Source organism: Cadophora gregata, assembly GCF_030347475.1.
Source record: "Cadophora gregata isolate MNR1 chromosome Unknown scaffold_11, whole genome shotgun sequence".
Taxonomy (NCBI): Eukaryota; Fungi; Ascomycota; class Leotiomycetes; order Helotiales; family Ploettnerulaceae; genus Cadophora; species Cadophora gregata.
In genome coordinates this window covers 889,233-903,866 of record NW_026695934.1, presented here as the reverse complement: position 1 = coordinate 903,866, position 14,634 = coordinate 889,233, and the positions used below count along the sequence as shown (strand labels likewise).

Genomic DNA, 14,634 nt, shown 5'->3' with positions numbered 1-14,634 from the left:
AGACAAATAATCAAACAACCATAAGAGATGCAGAACTATCGACCTTCCAATCATGACTTTTTTTTAGCTCAAGCTGCCTTCTCAAAACTTGAAATCCTGAACCTCACGCAGATAGGTCCAGCAAACATAGTACTGGCCCTCATGCTGTACCACGGACTCGGAGTTCTGCACAAGCTTTGCAATACCATTCTCCTCGTAGTGTAGATACTCGATACCTCCACAGCGAAGAGCAGTGTCTTTCAGCCTACCAGGAACAGTAATGCCGACGATAGGCTGTAGGACTTGGTTACGAGTGAACTTCTTTCCTTGTAAGGGGCCTTCGTGGTGCACGATGGTATCGTTGTGGTTCTGCCAGTACCAGCCTGTGTTTGGATGGTCGTCTGGGATCTTGGTGTAGGCTTGGGAGAACATCTTGCCTTTAAGATCGAGGAAGAGAGAGCCTGATGCTGGATTGGGAGTGACGGATTGTAAATTGGAAACTTTTACATAGGTACTGTTGTTAGACTGCTTGCGTGCCTCTTCAAGTTGAGCTGTGAGCTGTTCGATTTGCTTTTGCATTCTGTCATGGTCCTCAGCCTTGGCCTTTTCGAGCTGCTCGACTTGTGTTTGTAATGCTTTTGCAACGTCTTCCTTACCCATCAATGCTGCTTGGACACCAAGTGCGATCTGATCTTCGAGGAGGTTTTCTTTTTCAGCATAAGCTATCTCTCGTCTCTTCAGCTTCTGGCCATACTCAAATGCCGTAGTAAGGAAATGCTGGCCAGTGACCTGAAGTGATTCCAGACATTCATCAACACTCTCGTCGGTTCCGGTGGGAAGCTCAAGTCTAGGGCGAGTTGGTGTGGTCTTGCTGGAGTGAGCCCTCGGAGTAAGGACTTTGCTTTGTCTTCGACGTGGTGTGTGCTTGCCAGGTGTAGCAGGTACTTCCTGGTCCTCTAGAAATCGATTAGTATAAGCTGTGAGTAAAGGTATTGATCAGAATTGAACAATTGTATGGCATATACTCACGGTTTTCATTGTCCCTTGCAAGAAATCGAGCCAATATCTCAGCCCTCGTCTCTTCAATAGTAGTCCTGGCAAATTCGGGGTTGAACTTGACTTGCGTATCTTGGACTGAAAGCTTTGGGAGACGGAGGTGGCTGTTCTTGACTTCTTCATCCTTAAGTTTGAAAAGCAGAGCAACAGCACGACTGCCGGACTGTATCCTAAGCTGTGCACGAACAGGCACTGCTGGGTGATCCTTGTGGAAACCGACAATGAATGGAGGACGCTGCTCATATCTCGGTGGCTCAACTTGGAACTTTGGGCATGGCGTCGGAGCTTCAACATTGCTGGCAGGCTGTCCCTCACCTAAGATGCCATACAAGTATTCTGCAATAATCTGGCGCTTTTGTTCAGTTTTCACGTGTGGAAGCTCACTCATGTGGTGGGGAAACAATTCGGGGTCTAGTGTTACATCCGCAGGGTTGACTTGGCCGTTTTTGTGAACATAGTCCGACCATGATCTTCCACTTGGGAAAACCATGGTAGACTTGCGCGAATATATGTGCGTCATTGTTCTGCCAGAAGTTTCTTTCTTGAACTTTGCAAAGATTGTAATCAGAGGTTCTGCACTGTGGTGGCCAATCCTGATATCACTGCTCTCCTGTACACCCTGCGGTGTTCTGAATGCTTGTCTTTGCCTCTTGACTCTTTCATGACTGCTTCGAATTGGCCCACCCTCGTCGTCACCATCATCGTCGTCACCGTTGTCATCATCGTCAATTCCGACGTACCCAGTAGTACGCTTGAGGACATTCTGACTGTCGGATCTGCGTGAGTTCGCCGGCGAGGAAGCACAGAGGTCACGGCCATTAGCTTTTTCGGATGCGATACCACCTTGCGTATCACTGCGCTGAGAGGCTTCGTCCGTAGTCACACCTATTGCAGATACAGGTCCAGTGAAGATAGGATGAGAAGCATTTTGGGCCATTCTATTTGATCGAAGCATTAGCACAGAATGTCCAAATCACATTCTAAATGTGTCGTAGCATTCTGGCAACATTAGATGAAAGATGAAACCTACATTTGAGATTGATCCAAGGGAAGCTCAGGACCCCAGGCAAGGCCAGATCTATCGATTCCTTCGCGATCGATTTCAAGATCCTCTTTCTTGAAGGCGAGATTATTCATGTGAACAGCATCAAGAGACTCGCAAGACGTCTTGAAGGTGAAAGGTTGCGGCTGGAGAGTTGAGATGTTAGCGGATGGTCAACTGATTAAGATATAGACGTAGAATTGCTATGCAGATGTGAGCAGAAAGACTACTTACGAGTTGATTTTGCGTTGAGAGCAGAGCAGTGAAGCAGGTCCTTGCAATCGATTGAGGAAAACTCCACAGGTTTGTAACTCTTGATGTTGCAAAGGGAGAAAGGCCACACGTTGCGAGATCGCGACGGTGTTGTGTTGTTGTTTTATTCTTAACGCGGGAAGCGAAAAAGATATAGGCTCGGCCGTCAACAGTTTCCACGAGGCTAAGTATTAGCGTGCCTCTGGTCCTCTCAAGATCAGGCAGATACTAGGAGCAGATGAATTTAAGGTACAGAATGAAGAAAAAAGCGGCAAGTGTGGAGATGGTGGTGTGTTGATATTGGCGGGAAGTAAAAACAGCGACGAGTGATAGGTATAAAGCTCAGCAGCCAACAGACTTCCCAAAGCTATGTGCTAGAACCCTTTTAGGACTTTAGGACTCAGGCATGGAAACAAGCAGCACGTAACCCCAAGGCATTTGCAGCTAGAAGTACAAAAGGTAACGGTAAGGCAAAAGGACCTTCACAACAGACTTTACTCACGTGACTTATATTTCTCCCATGTGCCATAGTAGCAATACGATTAAGGTTGTGGAATTAAGTCCTACATACACAAAATCTTAGCAATAAACCTCAAGGAGTATCTCTGTATGCGCGCAGTCCAAATAATCCTAGGCCACCATAGCCCGACCGCGCTATGCTATATGGGCATAACGAAAAAATAAAGTCCCAACCCAAGGTCTTCCCTCGATATATTATGCGCGCAAGAGAAGATTAAGTAGCGCAACAACGAAGCAAGAATACAAAGAACGCCGGTGAGCATGTAGAGCGCAAAACGTAACAGTAAAGCAGTCATGATGATGACTCTTACAAGAATACAAAATGGATGCAACGAACAAACGTATCAGTCTGACCACGCAATTGAGGTGATCAACGATCTAGAATGATGGCTTGGTCAAGATGCGATACTCGACATAATCCTCTCCGTCGATACTCAGAATCTGGGCTTGGCTGACGAGTTTCCCTTGGAATGGACCGTTCTGCTTCCTCTCGTACTTGATGCCGTTGTGGTATCTGACCTCAGTACCAACCACTTCGACAGAACCTGGTGCAACAGAAGCTCTTGGAGTCAGTGCAGCCTGTTGAGCAATCCATACCTTATTGAGCTTCTTCAGGTTGTTCTTGAGCTCCATCTGTGCGTTCTCTTGGAGGACTGCCTCGGCCAGGGCAACCTCTTTTCTTGTCTTCTCGTGTAGTCTCTCCCTAGATTCAGCCTTCTCCTTCCGAACGCGCTCAGCCGCAGCTTCGGTCTCGGCCTGGTGTCTGGCTGATACCCTGTTTTCGGATCTAGCACTATGTCGGATTTCTAGCTCTGGGCTACCAGGAACATCTGCAGAAGTATCCAGACCCTTTTCGGCAACATTGAGCTTAGCCTGCATGACTGCTTTTAATTCATTGGCTCTCCGCTCCTTGTCGGTTTCTCTACTCTCCTGCTCACGTTGACGAATCCGACAATACTCCTTGACCTCAGGTCGACTCAGGGAAGCGAGGTGTGGCTCGAGGACAACCTTCTTATAACTCAGCCACAGAGCTCCTGCACCGACTGGGAAGTTTCCATCGACATATCGACCATCGCGTGTGATTCTCTGAACTTTGACCCGGAAACAATCATTTTCACTGAGAACACCATAAACAGCATGTTTATCCTCATTGCGAGGCTCATCAGATTCTGACCAGAACCCTAGAAGCACGCCATGTGGTTTGTTATCAGCGAATGGCGATGATTTAGGAGTCTGGAGATCAGCAGCATTGACAGCCTGAAAACTGGGAGTCTTATGGAGTGATTGACGAGGAAGAGATTGTCGACTGAGTGATTGGCGACTTAAAGAGGGGCGATGAACTACTGGTTTGACACCTGGAGCGGCTTCCTGCTCGGCGACAGCTGCCTTGGCTTTCAGTACGGCCTTGGCGTCAGCTTCATCTCGCTCTTCTTGGGTGGCTTCCGGCTTCGTTTCCGATCTGATTTTGACGTATTCCTTGACTTCTGCAGCCGAAAGTGTGGCGAGATGACTGTCAAAAATCACTCTTTCAAAAGTAACCCAACATCCTCCAGCGCCAGTTGGGGCATTACCAACGACTTCCTCTCCGCGGCGATTCATGCCATATATTCTGGTACGAAGTCTGTCGTGAATATCGATGAAACCGTAAATGACATGTTTGTCCTCATCATTAGGCTGATCAGAGTCACGCCAAACACCGATAATGACTCCACGAACATTTTTGCCTGGCTTTGATCGCTTGGTTGGTGCATCATGAGGACTGCCTCTCAAGACCTTGCCATAGCCAGCGTCGTCATAATTGATAGTTGAATTGCGTTTCCTCTTGTGAAAAGTCGGTATAATTTCTTCCTCTTCCTCGTCATGGCCATTCATCATCATTGGTGAATCGGCAAGTTCCATTGAAGGAGCGGTGACAATAATACTCTTTTCAGTGTCTGTGCTCAGGGGATTATGTGCATCGTCACCAGCATCGTTTAATGGTGTGTCAGATCTGAGAGGGATCCGGATTAGCAGCTAATCTTAAGGTTTCATTTAAAGCTTAGGTAACAACAAGACAAGTAACCGGCACCTCGAAAAGAAAAAGAAGGAACAATCAATACGTGGCAATGCATTGCATTGCACGGAAAAACACGAATGGCAATAGGAGGATACGACAGCATCGTCAGACTCAAGGAATGCGGTGCAGCGACCCATAAGGATGGTGCAAGGTAATGAAAATAGATTTGGACATGTGTTGCTTAGGTGGTTGCGCGTCGTGGCTATGGACGGCGGCATGGGAGTTGGACAACGCGACTGGAAGATATGAACAGCAGAAAAATGAAGAATGTAGCCCCACCCAGAACCATTTGAAATGATTGCGATGAAAAAAGTCATGGTTTTGATTTTGAAGAAAAGAGGCGGTGACGAAAATGATGACAAGAAGGGGTCATGGTGATTGATGATACTGAAAACGGCACAAATTGCACGATGTAACAGGGAATAATTGTTCGGGGAGCGTACCTTGGTGGTGAGTTTTCCATTATACTCAGAGTGTCGATTTCCATGCTCTCAGTGCTCCTGCTAGTCAACGATTCCGAACTTGAGGAAACTAAACTCTCCATGATTGCATCAGATGCACATCCAAGGAATTGTAGTGTTATGGTTGAAACGTCGATTTGTCGAGGTCAGGAGGGAGTTGTTGTTGAAGTATGAAAGAAGAGGAAGAGTCGAAGAAGAAAGAGGAGAAGTAAGTACGTGAGGCGAGGGAGACCGACGCCAGCCAGCCAGCCAAGTGAACGAGACTCGGCAGGAAGGTAGGTGAGTGAGAGCAGTGAGCAGTCAAATGGCAGGAAGGTAAATGTTATTTAAAACCACGCTAAGAGGCTACAGCCTACCGGGCTTCGTCTCGGAGCAGAGCATGTAGCGTTGTACAGTGCCCTATCGACTGCAAGAGCGTCGTATCGCAAGGATGAATTCAATAGTGAGACAAGAAAATAACTCGAAGAGGCAGCGAATGTTCGGAGCTGTGTGTGATGCTGGATGCAGCTGTGTGAATAAATAAAGCTCCGAGTAAAAGGGAAAATGCGGAATGAAGGCAACAGAAACCGAAATGAATGAACCTTTCTCAGAGCACTAGCAGTGGTGCCACGCTGGCTACGGTAATTGTGAGAGGAAAGTGATAAATCAAATCAAATCAAATCAGACTCTGCTTTGCTCTGCCTTGTTCTACCCTGCGCACAGGCTATTATGCTTTACAACGGCCCAGTGAGCCTTTTGTTTGTCAACCTGCAGCTAGCCGATACGATACATACACCTCAAGAGCTCGGCCCCAAGCCTTGAAATGCTACATGAGGCAAAGACCGCTTCATTAATCTAAAGTTCCAACCCCGACATAATACCTTACTGTACAATAACTCCCACATATATTTTCATGCACATGGCTATGTTCTGACTGGTTGCATAAAATCTCATGCTTTTGTCTTCGCTTTTGACTCTCGGTACCTCCATCCAACTCTAACGTTAACTCTCCTCACTTCACATGCCTAATTGCGCCCTTTACCTCTGCCTCTGCCTCTGCCTCTCCCTCTGCCTCTCGCGCCGCCTCTGCCACGTCCACCACCCGAGTTCTTCCCACGCCATGGACTAGTTCCTGCATCGAATCGCTCATAAAGTTTCTCCTCTCCAAAAGCAACCTCACCTAGTCGTAAATAGCTAATAACGCCTTGGTCAATGACCGCCAAGACTACATTGCGCCACCCATGCTTCAATCTTTGATAGAGCTTTCCAGGGCCTTTGAAACCCGGTAGTGTCGGATCTGGAGGGTCCCACGGTGTGCTTTCCAGTAAAGAGACAACGGACGTTAGCGATGGTACAGAAGTTGATCGCGCATCCACAACGGCAACCCGGAAGTCTGGGATGCCAGGGTTACTTTTGGCAAATGTGGGGATTCTGCTGGGCTTCCACAATAAAAACACTACCCGATACGGATCTTCTGGTGGAGGTGCAGGATTTGTTGGTATTGGAGATGGCTTGTGTCTTGAGATAATGGCGATTTGTTTGTAAATTGAATTGTATGATCGGTACATTCCTGGCTTCACCAGCGGACCATTTGGAGTATGCTCAAGCTCCTTCTCAGCGAAAAACTTTCCAAAGAGCCGATTGAAGATATTCGTAGAGTCTTGCCAAGGGATATTTTCGTATGTTGGTGGCTCGCCTTGCTTGCTGGGATCCCATTCCGGAGCTCTCAACACAATATAGCCCATCCGCTTGAGATGTGCGTAAACTGTATATCGCTCCAGACTGATCTTACCTCTTTCGCTATCATGTCCGATGAATATTGAAAATGCTGCTTGCAAACTCATGGGCACACCTTCATCTCGCTCTTCCTCCTCCAAAATCCGGCTAGTGTCATCTTCAATTTCCAATTGGCCTTCGCGGACACCTCTGAAAGATGATCGTCCGGGCCACCATAGATCCAGATTGCCTCGCTCTACAAGAAAGAGGGCTTCTTCTGGTAATAGCCACAAACTCGGGCGAGCCTTTCCTTTTGTCCACTTCCCCATTCCCTTGAACAGAGGTCCTTTTGCCGATTCCAACACGACACAATGGTCATCATCCAAGTCTTGCGTCCAGTCCTTCGGAACAGCTTCATCTCTACTCAACCCCTCCTCCCCATAGTAGAACCCGCGATTGTAATTCTTGTCTGTGTGTATTCTCGTATGAGCCAGCGCATCGTGCATAGCTTGCCTGCTAGCTTCTAATATGCTATCTTGGTGTTTTGTGCCATGGGGTTCAAAGTCCTTTTCTCCTCGTTTTGGAAGCTGGCCAGATTTTGCGTTCAAGAACGCGAGGAAGCGGAAATCTTGGGTTTCATCGTCAGGATCGTGGTCTTCAACTGATTGATTGTATCCTACAGCCAGTGCTGCATCTTCGTCAACGTCTGCCATCCTCGCAGGCGTCGTGGGTTGTGATTTATATTCGAGATTCGAGGTTGACAGGCTTGTGAACTTTTCTATGAGTTGCACGCAGCCTTGCGACAAAGTGGGGCTGTGCGGCCGCTTGAGGCCAAGGACTCCACCTGCACCAGTCATTTCCATTCAAGTATTGATCCTGCGTTCATCACTTCGGTCTTCATGGCTTTGAAGCATTCGCTTTCTACAGTTTCATTTCCAGACAACATGACAAATAGGCCACTGTGTGTCACTACGTATCAAACTCAAGAACCCGACTACGGCTGCTCCAAAGATTCCTCCTTTGTCGACATATCCACGTACTTCACCATAAACCAGTTCGCAGCTAAGTCTTTGATTAACAGCCTCGAGCATTGGCCAATCACTTGCGATCACAGTCTTCTGATCTTCAATCTCAACCTCAATCTCAACCTCAATCTCAATCCCATAATGCATCAGCTCATTGGTTACCTTACTTCAACTACGTGGGATAGGCCCTCACTTGACTCCGGGCTCATCCTTCTGGGGATAAGCTCCATAGTCAGACTTAGACATTTAGGAAGTGTCTCGTTGGAGATGAACAACAAGAAGATGTTCTACCCGTGGATCCCAATTCTGTGATAGAAAACAATCAGGATGGCAACAAATCGTTCCCCTCATTCGGGCTCTGGCCCAAAATGATAGGTCCCCGGGAGATCCAAGAGCCAACAAGTCCCAAAGACATGGTATCTGGCGCTATACCTCAGACGATCATCAACGGGTTACAGTGACTGCTCTGGGACCTTAGTGGCTAGTATCCATTTCCCTATGTCTCTGATTTTGCTCGGCAAGCTTTGTTCCATATCATCGCCAGGGATCTTTCGGTCACCGCGTCATAAGCTGCGAATTTCTTGATATCCGAAGGGATTGTGATCAACAAAATCTCACCAAAATCTGTGGAGGAAGCATGGTTTGCTGGAGGCATTTCAGATGCCTCAGGTTAGTACTAAGTGGGACTCAACTTGCTTCGATGTGTTTCGAGACTGCCAATTCTCTGGGCTGGCAGCTCTGATACTCCGAGGGCTCTCTATGTTTGTCAGCACGAGTAAAGCTACAGAGGCGATACTCATAGTCCTCTTGACCTTCATGCAGCCTTTACCGCCAGGCATCAATATATTCATGCAGCTTCGGCATGTCACGTATTTCACATCTGAGTATGTGGGCGGCTACCGCCAGTAAAGCTGAAGGAAATACGACAGATATAACACCCGTTGTACATTCCCGTGCGTATTGCGGTGGGAAATGGAATCCAGAACGGCGATGTTACTAGATTGGCTCAATATTCTGAGAATCACGTCGCTCTGCCCCTGTTAGGCACTGGTGATTCATACATTCCATATGGAGGCTCGCTCACGCCGGCCAAGGCTATCTGAAAGCCTTCGGAGACAGACCGCCTATTGGCAAAAGCAACTAAGAAGTTGAAGAATATGTTCTCCGGAAAGACTTTCCAACGAATACCCAAGCTCTCATGGTCACATGACGACCCGACAATATGGTATTGGCCAGGAGTTCATGGATGCAGCCTATCCTTGCATCTTCAATACCAGGGATCACCTTCATTCAAGTCTACTTTTACCTTGGTACTGTTCAGTTACGAGGCGAAGGAGGCGGGAATCCTGTCGCGTATTGATGGCATGATTCAAAGTAGTCCTTTGTCTCTTCCTGAAATAAACTATAACCAACTATTCCTGCTGTCAAAGAATTTGAATCGCATCAATCTTGTCTTATAAATATATTCAATATGATCTACAAGCTCGCGGATGGTTCAATATCCTGTTTCAACACAGTTCCGCAACTAACCAGTCTTTGAGAAGTTCGTTTGCGACTATGGATGATAAATGGGCTGTTTCCAGCAAGGCTCCACAACCAAATGCGATATCAGGCAGCAGGATTTACCTGACTTTTAACAGACCCAAAGTGGACGACTGTGTAAGTTCATTGCATGACCTTACCAATATCTGCATTCAGCCAGAGTTCCTTGCCTACTGACAAAGCTCAGCATCGTGGCATCCTCTGTACAAACCCTGCGACACCAAATGGCCTAGTCTCAGGCATCCTCTTCCACGTCGAGCACGACTCGGCCACCGATTCTTCCAAAGACGACGTTACGGAGCATACCCGGTCTGGCAAATGGAGTTTTCGAGAAGTGACTTCACGAAACCCGAGGACGGTAAAATCACTTCTCTACGCTCAACAGATTGGAAAAATCAACCCATCTTCGCATGACGAGGATTTAAATAAGATCAGAGAGGCTTTGAAGGAAGTTCCAGTTGGGAGAGAAAATAGGGAGAGGACTTTGGGCAAATTGAGTCAGGGTGAGGGAAATCCGGATCTGGAAGGCTTCGATTGTGTCGTGTGGACTGTGGATGCGCTGAGGAAGTTGCAAGAGAGGGGCATTATTATCCTGGACCAAGAGCCTGGAGGTAAGTCTTAGACCAGTTCCGCGACTTCCTGAAGTTGCTCGGCTAATTCACAGCAGTGTTGATGGTGGAAGCGAGGAGGTCAGCATGGCCAGGTGATATCGCCGAGCTAATCGCACAGTCTCAAGCGATTGCGCATAATGGAGGGTAATCTAGTGAAATGGTACCTTCCAAATAAGTTACCGATAGGAGTGTTTTAGTCACTTGGTCAAAGGCAGACATAAATGGTGTTGAAATATTTGGACTTTGGAGATAGCTGGGGTAGGTACTCTTAGATATTCATAATACGGTGATCTTTCATGCCAAATAACCTTTCCATGTGGTAGTGACCTGTGCAACACCGAATGAAGAGGAGAGCCTTTTTAATTGAAGCAATATGGAGCTGGGCCGGCGCTGGCTTGTCTTTTGATCTTGCCAAGCCGAACGTCGTCTGTGCTTCCCCCAGCCTCTTCAGCTCCCAAGCATAGTTTAAAGTCCCACTTTCTGGAAAGAATTTGTCGTTTAAAGGTTGCGATATGTGAAATAACAAGTTCGTCAGTATCCTGACTTAGTGCTAAGTTACACTCCCTCACTCCTCAGATTAAGCGAAGTCTAGGACGTTACCTTTGATATGAGACTGAGCACCTTTGTCCTTCAAGATGCTCATTATAAGTCGAGGTCTGCTAGATTCTAATGCCAACCTCTTGCATGAGTCCCTGAATATAGAGACTACACCTGGCCCGAAAGTTGACATGAGCAATTAGGCAAGCTGAGCTTTCAACTATGGTTGTGCACCCCCACTATTCTTTGCAAAGTTCCAAAAGATCCCCACTAAAGACCCAAGTGAGACAAGCCCGCTGACGCCTACCCCACCCCCACCTATGAGCATCTGACTTGTGAGTCATTCAAGTAATAGTTTTGTATATTTAAATAAGAGAAATCTCTTAACAATGATTACCAAATCATGTATCTTGGGAGTCTGGCCGAGTGGTTAAGGCGCTGTGTTTAGGTTTGTCCTGCAAAGGAACCAAAACGATCCGCAGTCATTCGTGGCGCAGGTTCGAATCCTGCGGCTCTCAGCATTATTTTGCAATCTTTTTTGTATCTTTAGCATCTAGTTCAAGAAAGTTATGCTGTTTTAAAGATTTGTCATTGCTAGTGGACAGAATTTTGCATGTGGCGTTAAGCGAGGACAAACGGAGCGACCCCGCCTTTGTCGAGACTGCCTTTGTTTTCTTGCCTTCTGCTTAAGCGAAAATAAGGAAGCAGAGATTGTGTGTCAAGCATATATGAATGTGGTGTTTGGCAGGAGACTGCAGAGACGCAGGATACTCACCTGCGCCACGAATGACTGCGGATCGTTTTGGTTCCTTTGCAGGACAAATCTACAGCAACAAAGCTCAGTGCCGACGCTGGCTGCTCTTATTAACCCCACACAAGCGTCAATACTAAGGGCTGAAGTTGGGTGTGGTACAGGTGAGGGAATTTGGAAAGAGGACTGTTGGACGAGTAGTTAGGGCTACAAGGCTGTTAATCCTGCGCATGGGACAAATCACTATCCCTAACAAATGAGGGTCAGCTCATTTGCTCTGTCTGTGACTTCCTGTAAGAAAAGCCGGGTGGTGTTGTACACTGTAATGATAGAGACAGAGACAGAAAGACCTGGAGCTATATCAAGTCATACAAGTACCATAAACACTCCAGTACTTGTTCAAGTGAGCAGCATTGATTATTCTAACACGCCCGACCTCAGTCATCCAATGCCAGTGGATCGCACTTTAACTGCTCTTTTGGATAGTTTCATTGTTTCAATCTCCAAAGTCTCATGATATCACTTTATGGCCTGTGAGAACAGTATGAGAGACAACGGTAGTGGTGGGAGCTTGTCAGTGGATAGTATAATAGAACTAATCTGGCAATATTTTCTCTTTCTAGCCTATCACAAATCTAAAGAGTATAAAGACTTCAACCTTTACTTAATCATGTTCAAGTAGTACATCAGATATTTCAATTGAGCGTCTTGCTTCATTTTGTGAATAAGGCTTGGTTTCATGCTGATACCACCACCTGCTCACGCTGCAGTGTATCTTAACTAGGAAGCTGAGCTACTCAACGTCACTATAAAGTGCTTTTTGAACAGAAACAATGACCCAATCCAATACAAGCGATGTTATTTATGATACACTCAACTCATGTGCTCTGACGTGGCCGGTAAGTTTGAGTAGGCAATTGAGACAGCCAAATAGGCCTTGACACGGTTAAAATGCCGTTGCCGCTTAGAGAATATATATCTAAATGAGCACTTCCTACCAAACTACAGCGATTAATTTGTGTAGTTTTGGTAGGTATCACCCCTCTAATCACACACTAAAAAACAGTTTACCTTCTCCAGATATTCCAGAGAGAGCCTACCGGCTGAATTGAAAGTCCTTTATTCTAGTTAGGGCTAACCAATTCTGGTGTCCCAGTGTGGTTCAGGGGTTGTCAGTTGGAAAAGCTCTCAAATCTTCAATAGACTTCGGTCAGATGTATTTCGTTCTTATGTTTTAGATTTTGATGGCTAGTCGCGCATAAAGCTCCTCTTTCTGTTTCGTTTTTTGTTTTTGTTGATGTCGCTGCGACTAGTAGGAGGCTCGCTTAATTTTACCAGAGTTGCTCCAATACCTCGCCAGATGTAGAGAAACAAGCCTGGCGCAAATATACAAGATAGACGCGTAGCTTGACAGGAGTTCAAGTTTAAGTGTGCATGAATTAGTTTTGGTAGGGACTGTAGCGCACAGAGATATCTCAAAACATCCGCCGTGTAAGGCTCGTAGATGTAAGAGTGTTTATTCTAGTCTGTGTTTCGCACTCTGAATGAAGTGTGAAGTGCTTAGGAACGGTTTCTGCCCTCTAGTCTCTGTTAACATTTGGGAAATTGATGATACTTCTGGAGATTTGGAAACCCCGAGGCTGCTTGAAGTGTTACATTTTATACACGACATTGGCTTAACATTTCGGTGCCAGCGATAGCGTTGCCGACCCATGTAGAAGTCTCGATTTGTTTATGTTATTGGGTTCGCGTCAGCGTTTGTTTTGTCTCTCCAACGACTCTCAAAATCCACATCCGTATGTCATTTCCGTTGGTGGACGAGGGGAGGGGGAAGTACAAGTGGTGGAGGAGGAGGATGATGAGATGGTTGAAGTGTAGGCCGTATTAATGTTTTGCTTATTGTATAGATAATAAACGGCTTCAAACACATCTCCACAGAGCCAAAGAAAATATGAAGACGACAAACGGACAGAAAGCCGATACATTACAAAAATCAAATGCCAAAGACCGCAGGAGTTTACCCCTTGCGGAATTGATATCCTCGTCTACTCATCCTCATATCATTTGCCACGGCAAAGTCTTCATATATACACGCTCACAGGCTAGACCGCTGGAAATGCCTTTTGGAATTTTGCTCTTGGAGTCGGCGCGTCCCCACTGGTATATCATGTATCCTACAAATGATCTTGGACTCCGGTGGAGCAGCCATGGGTCGTCCGCCAGTCTGGCGGCCCTTGCCCAACTGCTTGATCGGGAGTCTCCTTACCATGAACTCATTCTGTTCTCATGGAAGCATACGCCCTTGCTGGCTTACCCCCTTAACCTTGATTGCAATGGCCCGTCCACCTTTCAATCGGCCAATGGATTCGCATGCATCGTAATGCTCTCGATCTTGATCAGCTCTTTGGGTCGATTTTTCTTGTCCACCTCAACCTTCTCCATCTTTGCCAATGTCGCCAGACTATCATCTCCCAGAACATGCCCAAACACGGTATTCTTTCCATCTAAATGCGGGGCTTTGTTAAAGCAGAAGAAGAATTGGCTGCCATTCGTTGCAGGTCCTTTGTTCGCCATGCTGACTATTCCTCGCGCATTGTGCCGTAGAGTCGGTCGAATCTCGTCTTCGAATGGCTCTTCCCATATTGATACACCTCCTTTAGGTAGTGAGGGAGGAGCTCCGGTCTGGATCATGAAGTTTGGAATGAGTCGGTGAAAGGCAGAGCCATCGTAGTAGCCCGAGGCGCATAAAGCAAGAAAGTTCTGGTGATAGTTAGACTTGCGCAACATAGCTCGCTGGACTGCTCACCTCTGCAGTCTTTGGCACGCTTTCGCAGAAGACTTCGACCTTGATATCACCGAGGTTTGTGTGCAGAGTGACAGACATTGTCGACAGTACGCGCGATACTCGAATTTGGCATTGCTTCTCAAAGGAATGGAACGCCGTAGGGCTGAAGGATCGCGGGTGTAAACACAGAGCAGCCCGTGGCCCGGCCTCGCTGGCAGTCGCAGCGCTAAGTTGTGCCGAGAAACAGCCATCAAGGAAGCGAATCCCTGCTTTGGCAGCTGGCTGGACTCTCCTCACCTGCTGCCGCGCAAACACAACAAAGA

At 46.9% G+C, this 14,634-nt stretch overlaps 6 protein-coding genes and 1 non-coding gene across 8 annotated transcripts; 3 read left to right on the top strand and 4 right to left on the bottom strand.

Moving 5' to 3' along the window:
• Positions 1-81: 81 nt before the first annotated feature.
• On the bottom strand, positions 82-2,172 carry ONS95_002397 (uncharacterized protein; the record flags this gene model as incomplete). Its single annotated transcript, XM_058495651.1, has 3 exons — positions 82-935; positions 1,009-1,973; positions 2,066-2,172. The coding sequence occupies 3 exons, from the start codon at positions 2,170-2,172 to the stop codon at positions 82-84; spliced, it is 1,926 nt and encodes a 641-aa protein (XP_058354379.1).
• Positions 2,173-2,508: 336 nt separating this feature from the next.
• Positions 2,509-5,635, bottom strand: ONS95_002396 (uncharacterized protein). 2 transcript variants are annotated; one of them, XM_058495649.1, is made up of 3 exons: positions 5,348-5,635; positions 3,160-4,838; positions 2,509-2,892 (listed from the first exon to the last, which is right to left on the bottom strand). In XM_058495649.1, the coding sequence occupies exons 1-2, from the start codon at positions 5,446-5,448 to the stop codon at positions 3,227-3,229; spliced, it is 1,713 nt and encodes a 570-aa protein (XP_058354377.1). In that variant the 5' UTR covers positions 5,449-5,635; the 3' UTR covers positions 2,509-2,892; positions 3,160-3,226. The 2 variants fall into 2 exon arrangements, with proteins under 2 accessions (XP_058354377.1, XP_058354378.1); XM_058495650.1 differs by having other exon boundaries at positions 2,509-5,635.
• Positions 5,636-6,021: 386 nt separating this feature from the next.
• Positions 6,022-7,820, bottom strand: SEN54 (tRNA-splicing endonuclease subunit sen54). The gene has a single exon (XM_058495648.1). The coding sequence runs from the start codon at positions 7,771-7,773 to the stop codon at positions 6,370-6,372; it is 1,404 nt and encodes a 467-aa protein (XP_058354376.1). The 5' UTR covers positions 7,774-7,820; the 3' UTR covers positions 6,022-6,369.
• A 184-nt stretch (positions 7,821-8,004) lies between these two features.
• Positions 8,005-8,397, top strand: ONS95_002394 (uncharacterized protein; the record flags this gene model as incomplete). The annotated part of the gene is made up of 2 exons (XM_058495647.1): positions 8,005-8,114; positions 8,175-8,397. 2 exons carry the CDS (start codon positions 8,005-8,007, stop codon positions 8,395-8,397), a joined length of 333 nt encoding a protein of 110 aa, XP_058354375.1.
• Positions 8,398-9,642: 1,245 nt separating this feature from the next.
• Positions 9,643-10,386, top strand: ONS95_002393 (uncharacterized protein; the record flags this gene model as incomplete). Its single annotated transcript, XM_058495646.1, has 3 exons — positions 9,643-9,744; positions 9,815-10,238; positions 10,295-10,386. 3 exons carry the CDS (start codon positions 9,643-9,645, stop codon positions 10,384-10,386), a joined length of 618 nt encoding a protein of 205 aa, XP_058354374.1.
• An 801-nt stretch (positions 10,387-11,187) lies between these two features.
• On the top strand, positions 11,188-11,293 carry ONS95_002392. Its single transcript has one exon. It is a non-coding gene; the product is annotated as a tRNA-Leu (tRNA).
• Positions 11,294-13,235: 1,942 nt separating this feature from the next.
• CYP10 (Peptidyl-prolyl cis-trans isomerase cyp10) lies at positions 13,236-14,596 on the bottom strand. The gene is made up of 2 exons (XM_058495645.1): positions 14,333-14,596; positions 13,236-14,286 (listed from the first exon to the last, which is right to left on the bottom strand). The coding sequence occupies exons 1-2, from the start codon at positions 14,408-14,410 to the stop codon at positions 13,876-13,878; spliced, it is 489 nt and encodes a 162-aa protein (XP_058354373.1). The 5' UTR covers positions 14,411-14,596; the 3' UTR covers positions 13,236-13,875.
• Positions 14,597-14,634: the final 38 nt, after the last annotated feature.